At 42.8% G+C, this 27638-nt stretch overlaps 2 protein-coding genes across 7 annotated transcripts; one reads left to right on the top strand and one right to left on the bottom strand.

The window, feature by feature from the left end:
* The first annotated feature begins 208 nt into the window (after positions 1 to 208).
* On the top strand, positions 209 to 6765 carry foxn4 (forkhead box N4). Of its 2 annotated transcripts, XM_079346302.1 has the most exons (10): positions 209 to 1002; positions 1538 to 1638; positions 3901 to 4067; positions 4611 to 4723; positions 4829 to 4939; positions 5188 to 5315; positions 5405 to 5501; positions 5586 to 5793; positions 5884 to 6276; positions 6353 to 6765. In XM_079346302.1, exons 2-10 carry the CDS (start codon positions 1559 to 1561, stop codon positions 6601 to 6603), a joined length of 1548 nt encoding a protein of 515 aa, XP_079202428.1. In that variant the 5' UTR covers positions 209 to 1002; positions 1538 to 1558; the 3' UTR covers positions 6604 to 6765. The 2 variants fall into 2 exon arrangements, with proteins under 2 accessions (XP_079202428.1, XP_079202429.1); XM_079346303.1 differs by lacking the exons at positions 209 to 1002; positions 1538 to 1638; positions 3901 to 4067 and adding an exon at positions 4295 to 4451.
* Positions 6766 to 7250: 485 nt separating this feature from the next.
* On the bottom strand, positions 7251 to 27576 carry acacb (acetyl-CoA carboxylase beta). Of its 5 annotated transcripts, XM_079346260.1 has the most exons (54): positions 27187 to 27575; positions 25201 to 25738; positions 22343 to 22475; positions 22101 to 22239; positions 21839 to 21948; positions 21631 to 21712; positions 21446 to 21544; positions 20974 to 21083; positions 20757 to 20867; positions 20448 to 20657; positions 20190 to 20360; positions 19902 to 20063; positions 19656 to 19819; positions 19223 to 19373; positions 19037 to 19140; positions 18864 to 18945; positions 18636 to 18781; positions 18403 to 18553; positions 18183 to 18317; positions 17808 to 17954; positions 17544 to 17732; positions 17354 to 17454; positions 17171 to 17259; positions 16949 to 17073; positions 16734 to 16847; positions 16530 to 16643; positions 16352 to 16441; positions 16141 to 16259; positions 15642 to 15665; positions 14936 to 15076; positions 14746 to 14845; positions 14550 to 14657; positions 14395 to 14451; positions 13742 to 13783; positions 13406 to 13621; positions 13161 to 13316; positions 12872 to 13075; positions 12581 to 12736; positions 12386 to 12508; positions 12035 to 12304; positions 11805 to 11902; positions 11600 to 11720; positions 11401 to 11511; positions 10912 to 11055; positions 10704 to 10824; positions 10518 to 10614; positions 10333 to 10429; positions 10107 to 10242; positions 9847 to 10024; positions 9641 to 9753; positions 9372 to 9526; positions 9092 to 9262; positions 8737 to 8873; positions 7251 to 8420 (listed from the first exon to the last, which is right to left on the bottom strand). In XM_079346260.1, the coding sequence occupies exons 2-54, from the start codon at positions 25716 to 25718 to the stop codon at positions 8294 to 8296; spliced, it is 7269 nt and encodes a 2422-aa protein (XP_079202386.1). In that variant the 5' UTR covers positions 25719 to 25738; positions 27187 to 27575; the 3' UTR covers positions 7251 to 8293. The 5 variants fall into 5 exon arrangements, with proteins under 5 accessions (XP_079202386.1, XP_079202384.1, XP_079202385.1 ...); XM_079346258.1 differs by having other exon boundaries at positions 17544 to 17954; positions 27187 to 27576; XM_079346259.1 differs by lacking the exon at positions 15642 to 15665 and having other exon boundaries at positions 17544 to 17954; positions 27187 to 27576.
* Between the last annotated feature and the right edge of the window lie 62 nt (positions 27577 to 27638).

The raw sequence follows: 27638 nt of genomic DNA, 5'->3' as shown, positions 1-27638 counted from the left end.
TATTTTGTATATTCTGGACAGACAAGTATGAGGAGATGCATATAGTTAAGTATCCTTGCTACTTTAGACAGCTTGTGAGCCTTTGCCACCTCATGCAGCCGAAGCAGCGGCAGCCCCTCCGGCCCCCTGCCTGCCTGCCTGCCCTCCCTCCGCGCCTCCCCGGCTCCTTTTCCCACCGATGAGAGGAGCAGGACGCGGCCACAGCGGCGGGAAGCAAATTATCTACAAGCACTTCCCTAATAAAAAAAAAGAAGAAGAAGCTCACACTCACTTACACAGATGCCACCACAAGTAGCGACACACACCGATTTAGACCTGAAGGAGGGAGCTCACCGGGAGTAACCTGACAAGACAGAAGGACACAGTGAAGCTTAATGGATATTTAAACTTTACTCCTCCTTTACTGTTTCCTTTAGATATTTACTTGTTATGGGCTTAGTCTGGTGAAATTATTTTATGATAGACTATCTTTTTCTTTTTTCTTTTCTTTTTTTTTGCAGTAGCCTATTAGGCAAAGTTGTATGACTCAAAGGACGCACGTTAGCCACTGGACTGTATGACATAAAGTGTAGGCGACATCTTCTTATCTCTTGAATATGTTTTCAATAAGTGGACTACAATGGTTCAACAGGAGTATGGCCTGATGTTCATGTAAGACACTTGTGTTCATCTTCTTTTGGACGGGGTGGAGACACACTGTGACAGAAAGTCTCACAAAAACTAAGAGAAAATCAAATCTCCCTGCACTTGCAGTGTGAAGTGTGGATTCTGTCGGGACTGTTCACAGACCGTGCGTTAACAGCAGCTGTCAAACTCATGGGACCCTCCTGCCCCCCGGGCGACTGGGAGCTCTGCTGAGGTCTCTACTGCGCATGTCAGAGAACCGGACCGCTCCAGAGAGGGAAATTTAAAAACGTTTTTGGAGAATCAAGTGCAACACAGAGAAATACAGTACAGGGGCTCGCGACCAGCTCACACATCCTTCAATATCATCAAAAAAAGGTAATTTTGAAATTATGTCTTCCATTCAGCATCGAAATTATTGTTGACTACTTGATTGGCATTAGAACAATATTTCTTTAATGAATTTTAGACTTAATGATCATTCTGTAGGCATGCTATATGATAAGCCATTTAAACATCAGCTGAGTTATAGTTAATGCAGTGTAAACATTTGAACGGAATGATCATTTAACACCAGCTTTTTAAAATGATATGTTTTTGTTAAATTCAAATTAAGTTAAGGGAACAAAAATAACCCAAATTGTTATTGTGCTTCAGCTACATCAAATACATGTTGGTGCCACTGAGAAATGTTATTGTACACAATGAATTATTTTGTGTTATTCTTGTCTTAAATTGAAATTGACTTTTAATGTTTACTTGTTATATTGCTATTTCCCCTAACATGCTGCTTTGTCATGTATACTTACTTTGGAAGATATTATATAAACTTTTTTTTCTATGTGGTTTATTATTTTAGTTTTATAACTCACTTTGGCATTATCTTACAATTTTATATTTATTTATTTGACAGTGGTACCACACATCCCAGGAAATGATAGAAGGCGGAATTACATCCAGGATGTCAGGAATAATTGAGAATGCCGGGCATCATCCGTCTCCGCAGGACTACAGGTAAGACTTCGGATTTCATATTGATATAAGGAGAAGCGCTTACATAGTCTTCTAGCACGACACAATGTGTTATATTCTGTTGCACATTGTCTCAAACACTCAGGATCAATTCTGAGACGCCTCAATAGATAAAAGGCATATTTTCATAAATCAAACCCTTCAAGGTGTTTCCAAAATGGTCATGGAACAAATTGCCTAACCCCAGTACGTTTCATCTCAAAGTAGATGGACAGCTCTTTTTGTGCATGGGGGGTTTCATGAAAAAAAGTCCTGAAGAATAAATGATTTTCAGTCTGAATGGATCTGTCAGAAACCATCAGCTCTGTTTACACTCCCGCTGTCGGCACACGGAGAGTCTGAGCCTCTTGGCCTGCCAGCTCAGGGGGAGACAGGGCGCTCGGGGTCACCAGTATGAACAAGTGGCTACCAATTAGAAATGGAGGGAGGAAGGGAGGGAAAGAGGAAAGGAGGGATACAAGGATGGGGGAGGAGGTGCAATATTTAGGGTTGTAGAACCTCTGGTAAGGCTGGGATGATACATGGAGACACCAGCTCAACATGTTTTGCATCAGTGAACAATTTCTATACTGCTGGAAGAGAGAGGGGAGGTGGGAGTACCGCCTCCCTGTGTGACTATTTTATGGCTTACACCAGTATTTATTGGTCATTGTTTCATGGATAATTGCCATCTTGGGCAGACTTCTGACTGAAAAATGTGGAAACATTAAAAAATAAGTTTTTAATATTGAACAAAACAATTGCCTCTGTAACTTAGTTACACTTTTCATCATGATTTAATCACTCGACATTTCACCAAGCTCTTCATGCCTAACGTTTGTTCTCTATTTTGTTATAAAATAAAACTTACAGCTGCTAAAGAGGCACAATAAAGGTTAAAAAAAAAAAAAAAAAAAGGACATCAAAATGCTAACTAATATGCTGTCCTGTATGTGAAAACTTCACTATGCTATCTGCTCTAAACAATGATTCCTCCAAATCCTTTAGTGGTGCAGGTGAGGTCTTTAGAGAGGTGTGCTGCTGATTCTTGACTGCAATGATGTCACTAATTCAGTGGCAGACACATGACCTCAAACTACATTAGCACTCCCTCTGGCCCGAGGCTCCTTTGGCTCTCCTTTTAGGTAGGGCTGGGGTCGGTAGTGGTGGGGGGTGATGTTGGGGAGCTGTTGGGGGCGGCAGGGAGGACAGAGGCTGGAAAGGGACAGGGGAGCAGATGGCATCCTATTTGTCCCTCTTATGTGAGGGCTGTCATTCCAACAGATTAATGCAAGGGCCAGCTAAAGAAAAGAAACGACAGAGACAATCAAGGAAGGGTCTGGGGAAGACAATAGAGCCACGTGCCACTGGGCAGATTTGTCGTTTGGGACACAATAGGTGATCATTTTTCAATAGACAAGGCCAACTGTTGCAGGCAACATGTGCTGCTGTCCCATGTTTCAAACGATCTCATGCGTTGTTTACTTATGATTCAGCCAATGGTTAGGGCCAGATCCTGGTCACCTGACTTACGGTTGATTTTTTAATAGTGCGTATGGGAAGGGGGGTGTACTCCTGCACTGTCCACAGACCCGAAAAGTAACTGAATAGCATGTGTTGTCATAGCAACCCCAATTACTAAACCCTTGCACAGTAAGTGTGCGTGTGAAGAGAAGACTGGAGAGGATTCAAGAGGATTCCGTGCTTTTCTTTCTTTATGTTCAAGCTCACCAAATAAAAGAAATTGTGACAGAAACTTTCACTGACTGAGCCTGGCAGTGCATTTGTTTAAAAAAAAAAAATAGTCCAGTTATTTGATATAACTTGTGAAATTATGGGGTAAATACAATTCTCAAGTGAAACATTTTTTCTGAAAAATGTAACCGCTTTATATTTATTTTTTATTTTTTTACTAGTTCTTATACTTAAAGAAAATCAAAGATAGATATGTCACTTTGAAAAATGTAAACAGTCTTCAAAGAGCATTTCCTTTGAATTTGTTTAACTCCCTTTTTGTGAATTGAAACTGTCACTGCTAAATGACACTTGGTAGTTAATCTTCTTATCGTAAACCCTGGACGGTTAAAACAAAGCCTGACTGAGCAGCTTTCATCTTTTATCTCTCCAAATTCAGACTCATTGTCATGGTTTGGGATTTTCTGAAGGATAAAATATTCAATCCAGTGTTTAAATTTAAATTCCACTTTCAGTCTATGTCTAAACCGACAGCCATGTAACACTCCCCCCCCCCTCCCTCTCTTGAAGGCTTCTGACCACAGACCCCTCCCAGCTGAGGGAGGAGGACCTCCCTGGGGACCTGCAGTCTCTGTCATGGCTCACCTCCGTGGATGTGCCCCGACTACAGCAGATGGCTGATAGTCGAGGCCACAGTAACGGGCCCTCTCAAAACAGTCTGCTGGAGCAACAGACAGGTGAGGTGACAGGGAGGGGACAGCAATATTCAAAAACTGCAGCATCAATCTGATTGGATGACTCAGGGTGAATGGAATTGTCTGGATGTGTTTCCTCTGCAGATAGAGGACAGTTTTATGATAATATCCTGAAAAGAACAATGCAAGATTATTATTATTATTTTATTTCCATTGGGTATTATTATTATTATAGGCCTACCTCATACTTAATGAGTTAACATTAGCAGTTAGTTCTGGTAGTAAGTCTGAGCCAAGAACTTTGGACCCTTAATATGTTGATCAGTACAACAAAGATCATCCAACAATAAATAAAAAAAGACCATATACTCTCAAACATAATGAAATATTTATCAACAAGACTATGCAGGAGAAAAAAGTTTAAAAGTCAGTAAATGGTGACTTCATCCCAACGCAATCATCATTAAGTATCATTCTACTTTTAAAGTTACAGCCAACGGGAATGACTGGTGTGAACATAAAGGACGTGAAAGGTGATGTCAGTATTTGAGGAAACCTTTAACACCAGTCTGTCTCCTTCCACAGCTCAGTTAAACAACATGACAATGGCAGCCGGTCAGGGCTCCATGCTCCACCTCCAAAGCAACATGCAGCACAGCCCTCTGGGAATCAGCATCATCAACACGCACAGCGGAAGTGTGAGTTTTCAAAGCAATATATATGTACAATATGCATGTGTGTATCTGTTTATGTTGGCTTTATGATAAGTTGTGTAATTTTTCTGTAATTTTTTTTCATCACAGATGTCTCCATTCTCCATGAATGGGCTGCCCTCTCCGGGATACCAGTGCCCTACCTCAGTCTACCAGCCGACGCCGCAGCAGGTGTACTCTCTAACCCAAACTGGACAACAGGTAACAGACCCTAAGCTTGTTCAGATGCTTATGTTTCTTAGTCTCCTCTTTCCATTATTTCTACCTATATAAAAACCAGACCAGACCAGAGCTAAGCTCCTTCCTCTCTCCTCCTGTATTCTCATGTGTTGTCATTGTTAATTTGTTTCTTTTCTTCGGCTTCGGGCCTATACTTCCTAGATTCAACTCTGTGGTCAATGTTCCTGAAAGAAACAGTCAAGTTCTTTATTCTTTTCTCTTTGTCATAGTGTTCCACTGGTGGACTTTATAGCAACGTCTCTTTCAACAACCAAAGTCTGTTCACACAACCTCGCCTGGCTCCACAGGACCAGGAGCTGCAGCCCAAGTCTTTCCCCAAGCCTATCTACTCCTACAGGTCAGGCTTCACCTATTCAGCAAAATATTTCACATTATAAACTTTAAACTACCTTCCAATAACAATTTATTTCTGTTGTTTCTCTTCAGCTGTTTGATTGCCATGGCTTTAAAGAACAGCAAAACTGGCAGCCTTCCTGTCAGTGAGATCTATAGCTTTATGAAGGAACACTTTCCCTATTTCAAGGTACGATTCTCAGAAAACTATATAAAGATAGAGTGCATGACGATAAAGACTATGACTGAATCAAAATTACTGCTATTCCTGCAGACTGCACCTGATGGATGGAAGAACTCAGTCAGGCATAATCTGTCCTTAAACAAATGCTTTGAGAAAGTGGAGAACAAGACAAGCAGCTCCTCCCGTAAGGGCTGTCTGTGGGCGCTGAACCCTGCCAAGATTGACAAGATGGAGGAAGAGATGCAGAAGTGGAAACGCAAGGACCTCCCAGCCATCCGGCGCAGCATGGCTAACCCTGGTCAGACATTTTTGTCTTTTTAAATGGGTTACTTCCCCGGAATTCCTGAAGTAATTCTCCTCGTCTAATCATCTGTCTTTTTCCCTTCAGATGAGTTGGACAAACTGATCACAGACCGCCCAGAGAACTGCAGGCGTAAGGTGTTAGAGGCGGGCATGACCCGGCTGACCAGCTGTCCTACCGGTCTACCGCTACCCATACAGTCCCAGATGCAGCCTCAGCCTATAGTCACTCTGTCCCTGCCCTGTTTGCCCCTACACCAGCACCACCAGCTCCAGGCCCAGCTCCAAGCTCAGGCCCGCCTGGGTCCGATGTCCCCTGCCCCGGCCCAGACTCCCCCCCTCCACACAGTCCCTGACCTTTCCCACAGTCCCCTGACCCATCAGTCTAACAAACCACCAGATGATTTCTACGGAGTGCACAATGACACACACACTGAGGTGGATGCTCTGGACCCTAGCATCATGGACTTTGCCCTTCAAGGTAAATAGACGCTTTAAAGTGTATTTTAGAGAATGAAAGTGTTTTTAGTATACTCACCTTTCTGCCTTTCTGCTAGGTAATCTGTGGGAAGAAATGAAGGACGACAGCTTTAACCTTGACGCTTTGGGAACCTTCAGTAACTCACCCCTTCGACTATCAGACTGTGACTTGGGAACAGCCAACCTCCCTCCGGTCTCCACGGGAGCGAACCTGCAGCTGTCAGATGTGCAAGTGACGGGCCTCTACACCTCCTACACCTCTCAGGACTCCCTGTCTTCTCAGTACATGGGTGGACCAAACAACAGCAAGCCCATTGCTCTGTTATAAATTCTTGAGTTTATTCAACCACCTTTGGATATCTGTGGATTCCAACTGAAGAAGTCGGAGCGCAAACTCTAAATTCTTTGTGCTACTAGAAAAAGAAAAAAAAAAAAAAAATCACACAAAACTGCTCATTAAAAACTGAAACAGCTGATAAATAAAGACATGTATGAAAAAGTATGAAAGACTTTTAATATCTAGCTTTGCCAAGCAAAGACTCAAAGCCTGTATGAGCACAAAGACTCTATGTGGAGATGTACGTGTAAGTTAGCGTCCATCAGTTTTTTCTACAGTCCACACAACACATTTTTAAGCCTGTTCATTCTGTAACCTCTTGTTTCTTGTCCGTTGTATTGTGCTAGACGTTGTTGCTGTGATGTTTTATTTATATTTATAAAAGGCAGCTGGAGAAGGTGATGACTCTATCAATCTTTTGCTGTATATATTTGAATGTTTCAAATTGCTAATGCCACAGAAAAGCTTTTTGTCTGGATTGACCCACTTCAGCCCAAAACTCCATCCTGTTGAGTGATCCAGATTTTACACATGATTCTTTTTACACTGTGATTAACGAGTCTCCAAGTCAGATGTATATTATGCTCATTAATCATAATAAATGACATGGGTAAATAAAAAGTTTCTTTTGCCAAAAATATCTCAATGACATTTATTAACAGACAGCCCTTAGTACTGTCAGAATACAAGACACAGGAAACAGTTGTATACATTCAAATGACATTTCATGGCTGATACTTTGATCACGGGTGAGGCTAACTTAGCCATTCCTTAGAGGTCCACTTTAATGACATTGTCTTTACGCAAAACCTGAGAGTTAAGAATGACTGCCTTATGTTATTATATTGAGTTAAAACGAAAAAAAAAAAAAAAAAAAAGTTTGACACACGGTATCACAATCTCTCCTATCATTCGTAACGTCGTCGGAGCAAACAAAACTGCAACATGTAAAAAATAAACTCACCGAAAATGACAAGTTAGTTCAATGTCAACAGTGAAATGACAAGATACAATTTATACTGCGTATGAGCAGAAGCTAGATCTGCTTTTCTTTTTGCATTGCTGCACATCAATAATAATTCTCGGAAAATTTTTTCAACAAAAGAATTTTTAAAACTTTTTAACATTTTCTGTCTCCAGAATTACTATTTGTGTTATTGTTATTTGAAAAATGATCAGTTATCGGAGCAAATGTGAAACCAAACTCTCCGTTGAAAAATAATAACTGAGCATGACAACCCACGCCTAAATATGACACGTCACTTCAATACACTTAGTATATCTCAGGACTCAGTAGGCTGGATAGAGACTATAATGGCACAATTAATACTGATACAGGATTATTTACAAGAGTGCCATTGAAATGTGTCACAGTCACAGTTTGTGAACCTGAAATGAGCAGCTGAAATGACTGTTTACCTCACAAATGTTAAAGACACATTCTCTGCTTGTCAGTCAGAAGTGGACGGTTTCGGTCATCCCTGCAGAGATGCCACCTAAAAGTTATGAACAGAGAACTCTAGTGTTTCAGTCATTTTGTGCACGTATTACAAAGAATTGCCCGAACTATAATCCTAAAAATCATATATTTCTTTTAGTTTTATATTTTATTCTCTTTATAGTACAATCATCTATAACCCATCTTTTGTTATAATACTATAACCTGATAAAGGCCCTCAGCTTAAGTGGTGCTGCCGCTGTCCATTGTTGCAAGCAGATGTGAGAGCTTAGCCCTCTGGGAGGGAGTGATGTTCTGGCTCATGTGGATGATGCAGTCCATGGCTACGTCAGGGTTGGCCTGCACCAGGCTACAACACAAGAGGAAAACAGAACTACTTAATGTGCGTACATGGGTAACTTCAGTTGATGAAATGTAGACATTGCATTGTTGTAGTCTGAGCTACGTGTTCTGCATGTGAACAAAATACTAATTTCAGCCGCTCGTCCTCCTGCTTATCACAGTAGCATTCCACCAACAGGAAACTATCAACAACAAATTGCTTTTTTAATGTTCCATGGTATTTCACAGTGACAATTCTTAAGAGTTGTGATACCTTGATTTGAGGGATTAATACGAATGACCCACATTAAATCTGAATAAATCATGTGGTTATGTCTGCCTACCTGCGGATGTGTTTTAATGCGTTTTCTCTTTTCAGGTATTTGATGTTCTCTCGGATGGCTGATCGCGTTCCGTCCTCCTCGGACAAATGCTTCTCAAGCCACTCGACGACCACTTTGCTGTTATCCCAGAGGTAGGCCTGTAAGTGCAGACAGAAGCACCTTTAAATCCCTTCTTGTCTTAAAAGGTATGCGCTCAAAATAAATAAACAAATAAAAGAAAGCACTGGATTTACCCGTCACAAAAACTAACACTTGACTCTTAGAGTGTTCTACTTTTCAATAAGGCTTATGACCAAATGTTTGCATTATACTTAGTGCAGACACTGACACAGTAGTCTCAGACGCTGTTGCTCACCTGGACTGTCCCTTCTGTTTCAACAAACCAGCGTCGCAGCATGGACTGCATGTGTCCGTCACTGAGGTCCTTGTTGGCCTGCAGAATCTCACACTTCACCACCTGCTCCAACAGGAGGCGACGCAGACGCCAGTAGAAGAAGCTTCGCACGTTCTTCCAATCCAAAATATCCTGCAGAGTATTACAGGGCACAAAAGAATGAGTTACGACAAGTTTACACTCAGTCTATACAGCAGCGTGTTTTATACACACCAGGACTTGTGATGTCAATCTCACTTACTGAAATGACACCCTTCTCCTGCATCCTGCCTGGGGTGTCATGGAGGTCTACAAACTGCACTGCCACCTGGTGGTAGATGGGCAACAGGAACTCCTCCCTCGCTTTGAGTTTTGACTCCAACTCTTTGCTCTGTTTGTCAGTCAGCTGAGGGGAAGCTTGTCATGAGGAAAAGACACATGCACACGTTTTAAAAATTCCCCCAAGTTTGAGATTACAGAAAAAAAAGGAATGCAGGTCTCTATTTGAGTCGGCAAATAAAGAGCCTTTACCGAGCTGCTCAGCCAGACTAGAATAGACTGAATCTAGTCTTCTCATGGTCTTTAGCAGGTCCTTCCTCCGGAATTTGATCTCCACTGTGCCCTCAGCCTCCAGCACGCCTCCTCTGGATGGAGAAAACACAACAGCAACAGTGAGGAAACAGAAGAAAAAAAAACACAGCTGTTGCTTAGGTTAGAATTTTACAAGCTGCTTGTACCTGCTCTCCCTGTCTGCATAAAGCTCCATACATAATGGGTTGATAGTGGGGTCGATCACTACCCACGATCCTCCTCTCAGTTCAGCATGAGGAGGGATGTACACCAGCACCGGCTGACGGAAACAACGCAGCGCGTCCACAATGTAGGCGCCAAACTTCAATATCTGGTCATACATATCTGAAAGAAAAGGGGATAAATACCCTCTTTCAATGAAGACCAGAAACTATTTCAACAAATGCTATCTGGTACTCATGTTTACCTTTCATTCCACCAGAAAAGCCCCTCCAGTTGGCAAACACCATGAGAGGGAGACGTTCACGGTTGAAGTCACAGATTGCCTGAGCTGTTTTAAACGCTGAGTCTGGAAACCACACCTGGCCAGCCTGTTGTATTACCTGACATAAACACACAAGTACATGAGAACAAGTGAAATACTGTTATTTTATGTAAGCTTGAATCATTGCCATGTGGTATGATTCACTCACCTTAGATTCTGAGTCCAGGTTTGCAGGATCTGCTGGGACTGTTAGCTCGACTGTACGCGTTTCAACAGCGATGACACCGAGGGGAATTCCTCCTAACCTGTTTTTGGTCAGAGCTTTAATAATTTCTGTCTAAGGTTGGTGTAAGTTTATACTGCAAGTGTGTAGGTAGAGTGCTAACTAATTACCGTGCTCTGCCCACTACCACAGTCTGAGCCCATGATCCCATGATCTCCATAAAGGAGCCGTGGTCAAAAAATCCGCTCTGCCAGGCTCCTCTCACAGCTGATGACACAAACACAAGACAACAAGGGAGATAAACGAGGCTGAATATTGACCTACAGCACTTTCAGAGCTCAAGTCCTGACACTCACTCGGGTGAGGTCTTCCGGCCAGCATCCAGCGAGGGTCATAGGGTGCTTTTGTAGGAGTAAACTCTATCTCCCTGTCTACGGGGTCTGTAGTTCCTAGAACAGGCACAGGGGAGTGTTTGTTCTGTGAGGAAGAAGAAGAAGAAACTCTGAGAAGTTGTTCTGTAACTTCATAGAACCAACGTGAGAGCTTCCACATATTCAGTCAGACCTTCGGCATGTAGGAGAGCCACTGGAGGATGGTGAAGACACCCTCAAAGTCATCTGGCACAGTGCTGTGTGTCACACCGTTGTTGTGCATGATCTGGATCCCTCCCAGCTGGTTGTTTGAGGTATAGACCTCCCTGCCTAAAACCTGGACAGAAAGACAGACAGGTTTGTATTAATTAGGCACACTGTGGCCAGCAGAGGAGTCTGATTTTAAGGCTTTATACAGTGCCTTATTCATAAAATTTCCTCAGATTTTTGATTAATTTCAATATCTCTATTGGTACAAAACGATCTTATCGCTGAAAGATTAACAGAATATATGACGTGGATAAAGAAATCCATAGTAAAGCCAGTCTTAAAAAAAAACAACAACATCAAATGCTGACCAATCAGCTGTGACATACTGTATGTTTTATTATAAAATATACAGTACACGTATATTAGTTCATATAAAAAATAACCATTAGTGACTTCGACTAAAGCTACAAACCTTATTAAGAGCGCCTGATCCTGTCAGGATGATGTGAGAGTTTTCAACCTGAATCACTCTTTGTCCCAGACGCACCAGATACGCTCCAATACCGATCGCTCGACATGTGACCTACGGCGGGAAGAAAAAAAAAGGGAGTCTAGAAAAATGTCCCAGAATGACACGGGTCCTTCTCATTTAAAAGTCTTTTTTTTCTCACCATACTAATTGTTATTATCTCATCATAGGCTTGAGATGATTCTCCAGCTATAGTGCCAGAACCTCGCAGGTTCTCTACCCCAAGACCTTCGTCTTTCCCGATGATGTCAGTGATGATGTACCTGCAAAGGTGATGAAGTTAGAACTGATAAATTAAAGCTAGGAGAGTTATAAAAAAAAAAAAAAAAAAAGAGGATTTCTTTTACCTGGACTCTCCACCTTCCTCTACGTGGTGACAGTGAACTGCGTTGGTGGAGCTGATGCGTGTGTAGTCCTGTGGTGTCAGGTAAAGGTACTTGAAACCCTACACAGAAAAGGAATCCATGTATGATAAGAGAAGTTAAAACCCCACATACTGTATAATAGCACTACTCTTTCTGCATGTATCCTTCAAGTTACAATACAAATAGCAGCAGAAGCACACAGCAGAGGTCACCTTGTAGGGGTCTTTGGGGTCAATCCAGGCCACCTGGAACATGTGTTTGATCTCTTCAGCGAGTCCGATGCGTGCTCCGCTGTTGGCTGCAATGTAAACGCGGGGTATTCCTTCAGCACGAGCCAGTTCAGACGCCTTCAGGAACAACTCGTCCTCTTGAGGGCCAAATGAGCCGATCATGTGAGTGATGTCATTACAGATGACAATGATATCTCTGCCTTCTGGGTACTCAGGGGTCTTCATCTTCATCCTGAAGGCAACCATCCCCACCTGGTGAGGAAGGGCTCAAGAGGTTTTCAATAATATCAACACTGCAAAGCATGACCAAAAATACTCTGAACAGAGTCCTACATCATTGTCTCCAGGCAGGCGGTTCATCTGCACGAGTCGACCTTCAGGGTCCAGAACCAGCTCAGTGCACATCAGCACATCTTTTGGGTATTTGTCCCCTGGACCCCAACGCTTGAACAGCGCCTATAAAAAGTTTTCAAGTTGAGTAAGACGCCTTAAAAGAGAAAAAAAATTTTTTTTTCAGAAAGTCAGTACCTGTCGGAACATTTCAGGAAAGTCATAGACATAAGTAGTCCCTAGAGTTTGAGCCTGAAAGCGCTTGGCCTGCAGCAGGTCTTTGGTCACATATGGAGTGTTGATCAGCATGCCGTGAAGAAGGCCCGGCTTGTCTCCATATGACTGGAACATGATCTGAAAAAAATGGGAAGCATTGAATAAGAGATTCCTTTAAAAGGTGAAGATGAAACCTGAAAACAACTACCCAGAATAATTCCTCTGCCAAAAATACAACTTCTGTTCCCAAAAAGCTCCGTGGGCTGTCCTCACCTGTCCAGAGGTCAGGTCAGTGACCTCTTTGTACAAGCTGATGTCCAAGTAATATCCAGACTCATTGGTGAGAAACAGGCGGATGGGAATGGCATTCCCGGTTGGCGTCAGACGAATGTTTATCTTCAGCTCAGCCTGCAGGACTCGAAGCTTCCAGAGACGGCTGCCGTATCGCATCACCATGGAGCGAACCGACTCCTCGATCTAAGTGGAAAATGACAACAAACACGATATAAAGGTTGAAGTCAAATGTTAATAAAGGCTAAATAAATAATGTTCAAACACTAACTTTAGAGGGGTCCATGATGACAGTGGGAACAAAGTTGAGGAAGATGTGGTTGCAGTCGGTGCGGACACTCGTGTTACTGAAGGCCACCTCCAACTCATCCATGGCCTCCAACAGGAGACGCTCTCCCTCATTCTGAAGGTATTCAAAGGAGGCTTCCTGGTTTTGTTCAACAAGAAATTAGATCATCAACAAAAGAAGCCTTTATTCATTGGGAAGAAAGACTCTGTTTATGATGCTCTTCCTACCTTAGTGATGAGATCTGAGTGGCGGATAATAGCTCGTATGAAGAAGCGGTAGTCTGTGACTTCAGCCCCTTCCTGCACACGAGCGGCACCAAGATAGAGGTGCATCTTGTGGTTGGCACAGGGGACAGCTGTCAGACCAAAGTTCCTCATGCGGTTCAGCTCCAGCTGAAACGCTAAAGCTGGCTCCAGATTGCGGTAGATACGATCCTCCTGGAACTGTGGAAGAATGCAGAATGGAGGAGTTGACATCGTCCTCTGATAGCAGCTGGGATCAGCAAATGTAAACTCAAGAAACAATAAAGTTCATTCTGTTAAAAGGAGAAAAAAAAAACATACCCCATCTCTTGCTCTAAAGGTGAAGAACTTGGGAAATTCTCTCTGTATAAATCAAAATAATAATCAGGAACCATGCAAGAAGAAATATGTTGATTGCCATGGCAACACTAATAGCATCACTTAAACTTCTTAGAGCAGCTACAATTCCTGGATGCAGATTTTTTTTTTAATATTATTTTTAACGCTTTTCTACTCCGTCTTCCATATGACATTGTTTTGTTACTGACATTGTGTGTTTGATGTCCTGCTGCTGTAACGCCTCAATACTGTACTTCACCAAAACTCCATTATGTGCAGCCTAAGACCAAACAACTATATGAAAGGAGTTAAGAGTATATGGTCCATGTATGTAGACATAATGGAGCTTACATCGATCATTTAAGACAAATATATAAATACTGTGAACATTTATCGTTATTTTACGTTTATACTTTGAATGTTTATTAGGCCCACAATAACTCCATTACTACTTTTTAATGGTGCCAATTTAAAAATAAGATCGAGTTCCATCTTAATAATAAGCACAATCTGCTGTAGATAAAAAAAAGTCAAACTTGAAAATGAGGAGAGACATTCAGGATGTTTTTGAGTACTTGTAAATGTAGAACTGATTTACAGTGAGCCTCATGAAAATGATGAACCTTCTGAATTACCTTCTGTGCGATCAAAAATGTGATTCTCCTGATTCCATACTCGAACAGGACAGCTTTCTGTAAACACACACGCACACCGTTGTAAAATAAATGGTAACAATAAAAACAACGCATCTAGTCATAATAATCAGCCATGTTTTAAGTGTGCAGCTGACCTTTGACTGGGCGAAGGCAGTGAAGGCTGTAACCAAGGCATCGTCATCTTCAGTGTCTGCTGTTTTTATAGACACATTAATGATGTGGATGGGGTTCTCCCTTACATTCTAAAGGGGGTGACAAGGAAACTGTTGATGGAAACAGCCTTTTTATGACTGATAAATCGTGGGACGCTCACACACTCGTAGCTCTCACCTTGAAGTTCTCCTCCTCGTAGAGACTTGAACAGGACTCGGAGAACGGAGCCGTCTCTAAAAGTGGTTCGGCAAAGCTGGAGAGAACTTCGTCAACATTCCTGAAGGAGAGAAAGAAAATCATTATCCTACCTGCTTTGTCCATGGATGAATTGAAGGGAGAGGGAGACAAATATTTAGCTGATGCCAACCTTTTGAAGTCATCGAAACACTGAAAAGCCACCATGGCACCCATACGCTGGCAGGGTGGCGAGAAAGCTCCCTCCAGGTAGAGCTCACTGCTCTGCCTCCTCATCTGAAACTGGCCTGATCCACTGACTGGCACCGGGACCCTGAAATGAGACAGATGGAGACAATAACAACAAGACTGATAAGCTGGTTGACTTAAAATAACAAACTCAACAGCTACAAATATTCCAAAAGACAGCAATTACAGCAAGTCTATTCAAAATAAAGCATCCAAGTATAACCGGCATCATATCCAATTACAATTGCATACAGTTGTTGGGTACATTTCATATCCTGAATTTAGAGGGATAATGAATTACTGTCATAAAAAACATTGATAACCAGATCTCATTGAGTGTTGAGTACAGGCTCCTCATTCCTCATTCAAAGAATCGCAGGCTTGAAGTTTTTAAGAGGACGGCGGAATGAAAAAGAAAAAAAAAAAAAAAGAGGTACCTCTCAAAAAGTTCAGATTCACTAATTCAAGAAGAAAGAAGCAGGAATATAAAACAAATGGAGAATTTTTTTACATAGTAGAGGAGTCCTGAAGCAAAAGTTTCTGTTTCACAGGACAGAAGAAGAAAAGCAACACAGTGCATTGGACATGCTTCGAGGAGAGACATACACACGATGAGGTGGTTGGGCTGGTTGGGAGGAGCTTTACTCTACCTGTTGAGAGTAGGGCTGCTCCCTCTGAAATAAGATGATTGACAGATGAATATCAGCAGTGGATGATCAGAATGTACCTCTACTTTGATCGAAATGATTAGATAAATCAAGAGGCTGTGCATAAATCAAATAATAATGTCCTTTAGCTTAATACATTCTCAGGTCAAAGATAGCCAGAAGCAAGTACAGCAGCCGCTCACCTCTTGTACGACAGGGTAGAGTTGAAGAAAAAGGGTAACTTTATCATTATCCCTTTGGAGGAATATCAGTTATTTCACTCCATTGTCTAAAGTAAAACACATACATGTCTAAAAAACATGCACAGGACTCATATAGTCTAACTTATTTATCAAAGTAATATTTAATCATTTTCTGAGGGCCTATATGCAACTTAGTTTGATGAGATCTTTCTCTATCAGTTGTAGCCCACTCTGCCATCAACACCTCTAAAAAGTCAGACTGGAGTGACATAAAAGAACGCATGTGCAGCTCTTTTGACCTGTTGGGATGTGATGATGGCAGCATGAACTGGAAGTCCACAGCACACGTTCCATCCTGCAGCTGGTGATGCTGGATGCTATTGAGCTCATAGGCGATGTAAGCTCTGCGCACATACACCTAAAGGTTAAGGTACAACAGGAAATCAAAAGTCATAAAGACGTATGCATGCACCACGTAGAAACTCTAGAGAGCAAATGAACATGACATACCTCCAAAGCAGCCATGCAAACCACTTGATTGGAGTGATAGAAGAAATTGGGTAAAACATCAAAAATGGAGGTTTCAGAGAGAATAAGTTTCTGTGCAAAAGAAGAATTTTTTTTTTTCAATATTTAAACTTAAAAAAAAAAATGATGAGATGATCAAGGACTTTCTGTAATTGCTGACCTTCAAGTTTTCTGGACAAAACTGGTGGCCGTACATGTCGATGGCTGACAGGAAGATGGACTCCACCTGGTTGTGCCTCAGCTCATATGATGGCAAGTGGGAAGCAATCAAGACCTAGGGTGAATTTATAATATACATCATATTAAGGGTACTATTAAACAGAGAGTATTTTGTCACTTAGATACAGGAGGTCTTGAGTGTTACCTGTCTGGCTCTTAACGCCACCTTTGAGTTCTCCATTTTGTTGAGCTGCGTGAGCTCATTCAGAATGGCCATCAGTTCATCTGCCAGTGTGGGATCCCGCCCACACAGTTGGTCCTAGACAGCATACAATAAAAAGAGTCTGTCACTAAACTATTCATGTTGGAGGATTGCTTCATTTATGCATGCTACTTTTTCGAAAGGAATAAACGTCTTACGATGAGCATTGTGACGAGGACGTTCTTCTTGGAAACCTGAGCATGAGAAAAGATGTACTCGAGCACAGGACTCATATCAGGTTTGTGCTGCTCTCTCAGGTTGATTACACATTTGTCATAATGTGCTGTTAGGGAAAACAAGAGCAAAACTTTGTTAGTTGAGCAAAAAATAAATAAATAAATTATTGAGTCTTCATTTTTTGTAAGATAAAAGAATGTCACCTTGCTGAAACTGCATCTCTACTTGCAGGTATCGCTTCAGCAGATCAAGAACCACAGACTTCATGTAACCACGAATTCCACTGCGATACCTGGACCGCACATATTTAAACGTGTTAATGAATGCCTCACTACCGTCTTTCTGTATGTTGTGTAATTCTGCGGGACAATCTGCATGTGACTAACCTCTGAACCAGCTGAACGATACTCTGCGTGTTCATGAAGAACACCTCTCGGTCAGCCTTCCTCTGCAAGGTTGCTGCATGGCTGTCCAGGATATTTGCTATCTGGAGTAAAGGAGATCAACATCATCTTGTTATGACAACATTGATTATTTGCATTAAAAAGGACTTAGAGAAGTGCGTGTATGTCTCACTCTTTGGCTGGGGAACTGGCAGAGGACAGAGGTGATGTTGCTGGCGTACTGAGCCATGACTTTACGGATATTTTTCTCCACACTCGGAGGAATGCGACTGGCCAAACTCGTCATGATCTCCTGGAGTTCTAAAAGTGGCAGCGAGGGGTCCCGTAAGGTCTTCATCAGAGTAGCCACCCACTGTTTCAGCTGCAGACAGAAGCACAAACATATCAGCAAAAATCTGACGGTTGAGGCAGAAAGATATGACAATGTGTAATTTACCTTGGTGATGAAGTAGGGATCTTCGAGGCAGTAACCATCCATGACTTTGAACAAGTTTTCAAGCACGCTGTGGAACACCTGGTGAAGCTTTTCCCCAACAATAGGCAGAGGTTGCTGGGGTGGCAATATGGCAGTGTTGAGCTCTACCTGTAAAAAGAGAAGAGAAGGGGAGCAGATTATCATCTGGAACTACTAAACCAGAAAACAAAATAAACAAACTCAGAGTGCAGTTATTTGTTCATAACTGTAGGGTCACATGTGCAAATGTATTTATTTGACACTTTTTAGCCAAGAACATGAAGACCATATCAATGCTATAAATTGGTACAAATTGTTGGACCCCATTTAGGAACGTTGTGATTTCCATCCACTCACCCGATGTATGCTGCTGGGGTCATCCAGCTCTATTCGTGCCACCACACAGCCCGGCTGCAGAACTGCTCCTGGTCTCTTAACAAAGTGGATACATCCCGACTGATGTACAGTTAGTGTCATCACCATCTTCATCACCTGAAAACACAGAACAAACAGCCAGTTGGGGGGAAAAAAGCCATTAAGAAATCAAGAAATCAGCTGTACCTGCATCTAAATTTACCTCAATTTCTGCGTAAATCTCTCCTCCAAAAATGTGACCGCCATCCTCCACCATGTACTGCAGCAGTTTGCCAGCAGAGGGCGACCTCAGCACCGTGGGGTCCTTCTCTTTCTCAAAAACACACGTTTTGTTGCCAACAGTGATGCGGTAGCTGTGGGGATGAAATAAAGAAAATTAACATAATAAAACAAACCAAAAGACAAATCCAGACCGACACCAACAGGAGCACTTACCTGTCTACTTCCTCCTTCATGTAGGTGGTGTGGCTGCTGCCGTCATAGGACAGCAGAAGGCCTCCGTCACTCAACCTGTGGACATCTATCTCTATGTTGGAGCCATTCATGATGATGACATAGGTGGTTGGAGATTGGCGAGCCACCTGAATGCAGCAGAAATGACATGTTGTTGATCTTAGAAAAAGAACGATAACCGTGTAAATATGATGGAAACAAAGCAGATACCTTGAGGCAGAACTTGACTCCCTCATATATTAGCTCCACACTGACAGAGTTGAGGAGACTGGCTGCTGGCAGCACTTGGCCTCTGCGGATGCAGCAAAAAAATCATTACAAATACATTCATGTGGAGTAAGAGTCGTAGAAGGCCAATCATAAGAGGGACATTATCCACTGACCTTTCCAGTGAATGTAGGTAGTCAGACATGCTTTTTCTGAAGCTGGCATCAGCAACATGCAAAGCCCCACAAACAATACCCAGCATGGTATCTGGTCTCTCCGCCTAAAGAAGAACATTTTGATCATGTCCAGACATTTATGAAGTAAACACTGATTCACTGGCTGTTCATTTACCTACAGCCTACCTGCACTTTCTCTGCTATAAGGTGATCAAGCCAGCTGGTGTCGATGTCATTGTTTCTGAAGCTTTCTGTCTCCAGCAGCTTAATCAGGTATTCTACTGTGGTCCTGAAGTCACCTCTGATGGAAAGCTCCTTCATTGCCACCACCATGTTCCTAAAGCATGTGACAAAAATGACAACTTTTACACTCATGCATCCTACGACATTTGGATCTTTATACTCTTTCACTAAATTTGCTATTAAGAAATTAAATTTGTTGCAAAACCATATTGTCTTCAAAAATGTCTATATTATCAGCAGGTTAGAGTATTCCTCTATCTGTTTCATAAATCATATGCAGTTCATTGATATGCAGTTCACTGATTAGGCTAGGCTTGATTAGTCTACACCTCGAGGCAGATATCTCAGCATAATCAGGACAAAAACTCCGGCTTACGAAATAGCCTCTTCACGGTTCTCGCCCCAGGAGAAACAGTGTCCAAATTGGGAATCTGCAAATTCGTGCAGGCCACCAGTTGCCCCCACGCTGAAATAACCCCAGACATTTTTACTGCTGCGGAAGTTCAGCTCCTGCACAGTGCCAGAGCTGGGCTTGAACCCCTGTGAGGGAGGAGAGCACGTCAGTGGTGTGAATGGAAGAGAATTTAAGGGCAACGTTAGAGTGGATGAAGGTGAGCTTGACCTCATCAGGGTTCTCACTGGTGATCCGAGCAGCTATAACGTGTCCTCTTGGATTCGGTACGCAGTCTGGATTTTCAAAGTTGATGTAAGTGTCACCCCATGGAGTTTCTCCATAAAGCAAGCGGATGTCTTTGATTCTGTGCAGAGGGATGCCCATCGCAATCTGTCACAGATGAAAGAGTATTAAAGTGGATGGATTAAAACTCTGGCTACACTTTTATTTGTAAGATAAACATCACTTGTTCCTGAGGTCTAGTTGTTTCTCCATATGTCCTCTGACTGAAGGTACCTGAAGCTGGGCAGCTGGCAAGTTAACGTCTCCGATCATCTCTGTGCAGGGATGCTCCACCTGCAGGCGAGGATTCAGTTCCAGGAAATGGAAACTCCCGTCCTCAGAGTAAAGATATTCCACAGTGCCCGCACTCACGTAGCCCACCATCTTGGCCAGTCGCACTGCAAACTGAGCCACAAAGGAGAGAAAAGTCTTTACAGTGAACCAGTGGTATTAAGGGTGAAAAAATAAATACATGCAGTGAAATGAACTGACCCGTTCCATTTGCTCAAATGTTGAGGTAGCAGCGATGGTGGCGGGAGCTTCTTCGATGATCTTCTGGTGTCTCCTCTGGATGGAGCAGTCTCGTCCAAACAGAGAGATGGCGTTTCCGTACTCGTCGGCCAATATCTGAACCTCGAGGTGTCTCGCATGCTGAGCCAGCTGCATGATGAAGATAGGTGAGCCAGGTACCTCCGTCTGAACCTGCAGTCAGAAAAGACAAAAAAAAAAACTGAAACAGTCAAAATCACTCGATGGAAAAGCGAGCATCAGGCTCTTTGAGTGTAAAATGTAGATAATAACCTGTCTAAAGGAACTTGTAAAATCCTCAGAGCTTTCAACTTTCCGGATTCCCTTTCCACCTCCACCCTCAGAAGCCTTGATAACAACCGGATAACCAATCCTCTCAGCCCCCTGCGAACAAAAAAAAATCATGTTCAACTAAAAATATCTGCTTGAAGGGAAGTCCAAAGAGCAGATGTGTGAATATCATTTGAAGGACTTTGCTAAATATTCTTACTGTCAACCCGTCATCTACATCCTGCACACAGCCTCTGGTGTAGACCTCTGGAGGAACACTGATAACATGTCCCTGTTTTTGGTCCTCCTCTACCCAGTCCACTCTCAGACCTGGAGCAACAAGACACACAAGAACACAACTTCAAAACACTAAAAAGGTGCACAAATATGAAGACTAAAATAATGCCATCACAGAGTTCACAGCACACTTTGGGCCAGATTCAGTAGAAATAGGACGCACCCGCTAAAGGCACCATGAGTTAGCACCCTATCCATACAAGAATGTGCACGAATGATATGCCAGCACTAACACGCCAAGTTGTCCTGCCCTCATAAAAATGATGAGCTACGGGGGAGGGTGGGGGGTTCATGTAAAGGTTTATTTTGATGACAGACAGTGTTTAGCTGCAATCATGTTTGTGAATCCGTCCTGTTGTGTTTCTTGGGAGATCGTGAGGGTCGTGACGCTTCACCTGATCCGCTCCACGGTAGTGTGGGAATGTCAGCACTCTGAGCCACAATAGAGGAAGCCACCTTATCTCCGAGAGCCCACATGGCCTTACTGGACGGCCCTGAGACAAATACAGACAGGTGACACAGGGTCATATAAAGAAAAGATCATAATGTCAATATTGTTTAGTTTTAAACTGGACTTTACCTAAAAATGATATTCCTGCTTTGTTTAGTAGCTCGGGCAGTTTGGGGTTTTCTGAGGCGTGACCCCAACCAGCCCACACGGCCTGTAATGAATGATAAACACAGACATGTTATCGTTGATCACTGGAAAACAAGGTCAAAGAGCACAAGGTTAAGCTTCAACCAGAGGGCAGAAAAAGACCTCAGCGAAGATAAATACTGGAGGTCACCTGCACTGGGATTCTTTTAGCGATGTCCACTATCAGCTCTACGTTGGCGTAGTTGTTATTGTTTGGCCCACCGGGTACTGGCACATAGTGGTCCGCCATTTTTATATATTCTAAACGAGAAAAGAGCAAGTTGCTGTTAATTATGATCAACGGGCAACTTTCTAAACAAATTGCCAACTATCTCTCACTCTCGCCCAGACAGCCACGTCGAGCCGACTACAGGCTGATAAAAACAACTGATAAGAATCCTGATCACAGTGACCTGCATTAGCTTTCAAGTCTTCAGGAGTCACCATCACCACAAAACGGATGGTCCTCTCGTTGCGAAACATTTCGTAGGACCAGCGACGGATAGAACGCATGCATTTGACTGCAGCTATACCGTTGTTGGCTATCAGCACCTGAAACACAAACACAGAGCATGTGGAGACAAGACTAAACAAATGCTGCACGTGTCCATTAAGAATAAGAACAAGAGTCCGAAAGAAGAACTTTTACTCTTACCTTTTCAATGACGCGGTTGCCACCAAACCTGGTGACAAACTCAGCAGGAGAGGCCACAGTGAAGTCCCTCTGCAGATCCATCTTTCTCTGCTCCCGTCCTTTCTTCACCAAGTGGAGACCAGACATGCTAGGCCTGCAGTGAAAAGTTAGTTAGCTTAAACAACAAACGCGGCAGCATAACAAATGCAGTTTCCTGGGTGTGCTCTTTAATATAAATTAAAAATCCGGGAAACTGCAGGGTGCACACCACCCTCCAAAACAGTCAGCCGTGAGCAGGCAAACAGCCGCAGTGCTGCTCTACAGTCCCAACTCTAACATACAGTTAGAGGGTGAGCTACAACAAGAGAACACCTACAGTGAAAATCAAAGTTCAGTCTCTCCTCATCATAGACAGACTGTGGTCCAGCCCATTTATTTTCTGCTCTTATCTTAACAGTGCTCACTGGTGTGCACACAGACAAACATTCATGGTAAAGTGCAATCTCAGACAGAACAGCAGCTGCAGAAGCGAGCTACCACTCTGGGTTTCCTTCTTTTATTAGGTGACTAAACTCAGAGAGACGGTAAAAAAGAGGCGACTGTATCGTCAGCACGACGCACAGAAGAGGAAACAGGTGTTCCGAACGCTGAATGAATCAAACATATTTAATAATATTAGCAGGCATCAGAGGGGACAGCTTCGCTGATAGCAGGCGTTACGTTGTAAAAAAACAAGAGCTTAAATGACTCTGTATAACTTTGAGATTTCACAGAGTTTCAAACACACAGCATTTATTTCATCTCATTCTTTAAGTGTTAGCTTTGAGCCTCCGTGTTACTGTGACTATAGTATGTTTCCACAAAGCAGTCATCGATCACATATCAAGTTCAATGAGGTCGACTCGTCTTCCCTGACACTCACAATCATTTCAGCGTGGTGCGTTCACTTTGGTCTCATCACATAAACAGCTGAAGCAGCAGGATGCCGGGGTCACTCACAGGGCCGAGTTTTATCACACAGAAGTGGATCATGTTTCTGTGATGTTACTGAGAGCACAGGATTTTAAATGAACTTTGCTGATAAGGTTGTCGTCGACGAAACAAACCCAGAAGCGCATATGAAGCTGGGTCAACAGGACAACAGCTGAAGTGATGGTTTCCATGTTGTGAAAATGTAAATGTATGTATGTATCAACCGGCTCAAACCTTGTTCGTTCCAAAGTCACTGTTGCAACACAAAAGCCCTCGCAGTGTTTCAGCCCCATGTTAAGATACGACTGAGTCTGTCTGAGCAGATGTGAACTTTGAACTTCTCTCCTGTATTGGACTGTTTGCTCAGGAAATAGAGATTGCACTCTGTTATTGAGAGCGCTTCTGATAACCTTTACCAGCCATGCTCCGTGCATGCTCCACTTTCTGATCGTTTGCCAAGGATGTAACCTGTCAGGCATGACGGGGCTGGGTTTAATATAACCATGATACATACCTTACTGCACAAACAAGGAGCATCTATTCATAAGCCTGACTGAGGCGCTATGAGGAGGACAGCTTGTGCCTAAAACATGGAAGCGAATTACTCTGCTGCGAGAGCACACATGTTTTTATTTCCTCAAACTTTCACGAGCCAAGGCGCGCTCTGTTCGATTACATAACCAGCTAAGAACAGCCACAAGAGCGACGATCCTTTCCCGTTCTCACAAATACCTGCAGAAGTTGCAACAGTATATTTTCTCCCACCGTCCAAAGTTGTACAAAAATTCCATTTTGCTTCTTTTCTGCAGCGAGTGACAACACACGCGACAAACACTGCAGCAGAGAAGAATCATAACACAACAAAGGACATCAAGCTTTTGCGGGGCATTTACCTTGTGAGATATGGGAACAAGCCGTTATCCTGCATGATACAGACGACTTCACTGCCCTGTGTGTCTCAGCAGTGAAATGACATTTTGAAATCTGACACCAAAACAAAGAGTTCTCTACAAAAAAAAAAAAAAAAACGCTTCCTCTCCGGCTCTCTCCCTTCAAATCTCCCCTCCCACATGTGCAGCAAAATAATCTACAGAACCAGCGTGACGGATCACAGGCTGCTCGCTACAAATATAAACAAAGGCAGCACCCGAACAAAGTGTTCCTTCTACTTCATTTATCACAGAAAGCGACCTCGTGTGCAGGCCAAATATGTTGCCAAAGTTGTAAGAAAGAAAAAAAAAAACTTCATTGACAAACGATCTAATTCCAAGGAATTCCATGAAAACCTTCAAAGATGCAGCGACACTTCCTGGAATATTATAACTCTGAAGTGCAGGACGAAGCTTGTAAAAGTGGGAATGAGGAGAGGAAACATCTCTTACCTTTCTCCTCTTCATCATGCTTCCTGCTAGCTTTGAGCACTTGGATAAGTCAGTCCAACAAAGCATGTCAGGCATCACATGTAACTGTGTGCACTAAATGACCCATGATCATATCATGTACCATCGCTGTGTTAAAAAAAAACCTCTCTCCTCTCTGTAGTTCAAGATTTAAAGCTGTTTTGTGTTTGCTGTGTTGTGACTGAGAGTCACACCACCACTTTTCAAAGTCACTCGGTTCAGACTCTTGTTCCAATAATAGAGTCGGACTGTTTGGCATGCAACAATAACACAGGTCAGCTCGTTGCAGTCAGGTGATAACACACAGCGAACGAGAGCATGACAGCACATCAACAACATTTACACAAGTGGACAGTTCATGGGTCACTCACACTAGAGGCTGAGCTTTGGCTGAAAAGCCTCGATGTTTATGTCACGTGTCAGAGTAACAGCTCACGTGCTGGAGCGATAAAACACGCTGACAAAAGACGGTTTGTTTGCACTAACTGAAATAAAAGAAGGTCTTACTTGATGCCTGAGGAGCTGGGCTGTCGGGCTGCAACTGAAGCCTGCTGGGATGAAGATCTGGGCTTAGAGGAAGATGGCTGACAGGAGCCGCTTGGAGGTTTTGTGACCAGAGGCTCATCGTCTGAAGAGTTGTCCTCCGATGCTCCCAGAATGAACTTGAGGCGGTCCCTCGCCTCAGGCCCCGAGCCGAGCATCGGCCGGGTGGCTTTGGAGGCTTTCTGTGCGTCTCCTGAGTTTACCTCGGAGGTCGTCTGCACAGTCTCACAGTCTTTTGTTTTGACTTGAAGACTCACAGAGGCACCGTCAGCCCGCACACTGTTGTCCTCCTGTTTTGAGCTTTTAGGTGCTGCTGCCAGGGAATTTGCGCCTGGATGAGGGGATTGTTTAGCAGGAACATCGTCCTCGGCTGCAGGAGGAGGCTCTTCTCCTTTCACGGGCATTGCTTCTGTCTGGAGATTAATCCTCCACAGAATGAACAATATCCACAGGGTCAACCCCAAAAGTGCAAATGGGAGCATTCACTGGCATCCTCCTGAGACTGCAACGGGAAGAAAGTGAACATTAATGTTATCATAAGTATTAACAGTCACATCTAGACGAGAAGACTACACATCTCTTTCACCACCGTGATAGATAGCAGACCAAAAAGTCAGAGAAATGGACAGTTGATAGAAGCAAACGCACAAAATCACATCCCATGTTACATCTCAGTGACAACATCAAGCACTTTATAAAACATGACAGTGGAGAACCTCCTTTAAACCTATTTTTGTCAAAATGAATCACTCAAGCATGCAATATTTCTCTATTAAAACAATTTATTCATGTTAATATTCAGTGTTTAAAAAACATCAAATATCTTTAACTCCTTAAATATCAGCCACTACGCTCAAAGGTTTAGGCGTCACTGTCAAGCACTATTATAGAGTGGAGATATTTCTGTTCAACTGATCAAAGGTCAGATGACCTCTAAAGAGACTCTATAGAGAGGGGCATGCTGGGAAATTTGATATAAGATCTGACAAACTGGTGACCAAGAGAAAAAGAGGTAAAGAGGTTTCATTCCACACAAATACAAGTCGAATACAACAAAGCTGTCGCAACAAATTCTTCACTTTTAAATTGAAGAAATGTTCTGCTGAATGTGCAATCTTCTCAACTCTTCAAATCAATCCAAGATGTTGTTCATGCGGTTTACTATGCCAGCAGGCCTGGTGAGCTACATTTCCCAGCCAGTGTCCAGTGAACAGCCAGTCTGTGACAGCTGACATGAATACCAAGTGTGGCTGCTTCAAATGGGGTAAAGGTCAGCGTGGAGAGAATGAAGAGTGAGGAGGAGGTACAAACATCCAAACAAACAGCATGGAGGGGCATCTGAGGATACCATAAAGACGGAGAAATATAGAATACCTTTACGTGTTTAGAAATAGACACCTTATCCAGTCAAAGTTTTATTCAGACATAAAACATCATGTAAGAGGCTTTCAGAACAGAGACAACGACACGTGCCCTTTGCAGCTGGTTTTGACTTTGAAAGAGACCAACACATGAGATGATTTTTCATATGAAGATCATCTTTTTAAAACATGTAAAGTCCAGAACATTTCCAGCACGTCTAGCCTACAGGCAGAGTTTCTACATGAGTCATTCAACAGTTTGCTCAATGCACACATCTACCGAAGTATAAACGATGAGTGACAGCTGTACAGCACTACACTCATGTCAGTGTTAGTCACTCTCATCAGTCTTCATTTGCAGAAAAAACTTCTAAACTAAATTCTTAAGTATTTCCTCATCTGATTCTAATTTGCAGGAAATACTTACCTAAGTTTAAGCAAAGCAGGATGTTGAAGAAAGTCTTTAGCAATTTCCCAACAACAGGAAAACATACCTCACTTGACAGACATGTTGTGACAGCAGGATAAATAGTGTTTGAAGGTTAAAGTGAATATGTGAAGAAAAAAAACCCGAGTGATTTACACTCACCACCGCAGGTAAAAGACATCAGTGCTCAGTCGTTGTTGTTGTAGCTGCAGCTCAAACCAGGCTAGCCAGCTAGCTGACAGCAAAACCACTGACTGTTTATCATCACTAATGACAAAGTTATTTTCATTTAAACTTCATTTACTGTCTTTTATCTGCTTGGACACCTTAAATTCGGCCCAAAATAAAAATGTTTATTGCTCAAGTGTTGATGACAGCAGCAGCAGCAAATACCAAAGTCTCCTAGCACTACTCCAGTGTTTCTGGGCCCCCCGCAGCCGTCCACCGCCTCCTCTTAGCGGGGATAGTAAACATGTGCAGGGGGAGGACCTCAAGCTCCTCCCAGAAGAATAGGACCCCGACCAAAGATCGCACATTATAAAGATGTTTCCGTAAGAATGTTATCGTTCAAGATAAACCTTTGACCTCGTTTTGTACATAATCAACAAAGTAAT

Source organism: Symphodus melops, assembly GCF_947650265.1.
Source record: "Symphodus melops genome assembly, chromosome: 1".
Lineage (NCBI taxonomy): Eukaryota > Metazoa > Chordata > Actinopteri > Labriformes > Labridae > Symphodus > Symphodus melops.
The sequence above is the reverse complement of the archived record's forward strand: the minus strand, read 5'-3'. Positions and strand labels throughout refer to the sequence as shown.

Bases quoted from the DNA above. Each gene is read 5' to 3' on its own strand.
- acacb (XM_079346258.1), bottom strand. From the start codon at position 25,718: ATGCTCCCATTTGCACTTTTGGGGTTGACCCTGTGGATATTGTTCATT. The intron at 21,545-21,630 runs GTAAAGTCCAGT...TATTTGTCTCAG, and splicing joins AGCAGGAATATCATTTTTAG to GGCCGTCCAGTAAGGCCATG. The intron at 13,622-13,741 runs GTATGTTTTTTT...ATTCTTCCACAG, and splicing joins CCTTTAGAGCAAGAGATGGG to TTCCAGGAGGATCGTATCTA.
- foxn4 (XM_079346302.1), top strand. From the start codon at position 1,559: ATGATAGAAGGCGGAATTACATCCAGGATGTCAGGAATAATTGAGAAT. The intron at 4,940-5,187 runs GTAACAGACCCT...TCTTTGTCATAG, and splicing joins TAACCCAAACTGGACAACAG to TGTTCCACTGGTGGACTTTA. The intron at 6,277-6,352 runs GTAAATAGACGC...CCTTTCTGCTAG, and splicing joins CATGGACTTTGCCCTTCAAG to GTAATCTGTGGGAAGAAATG.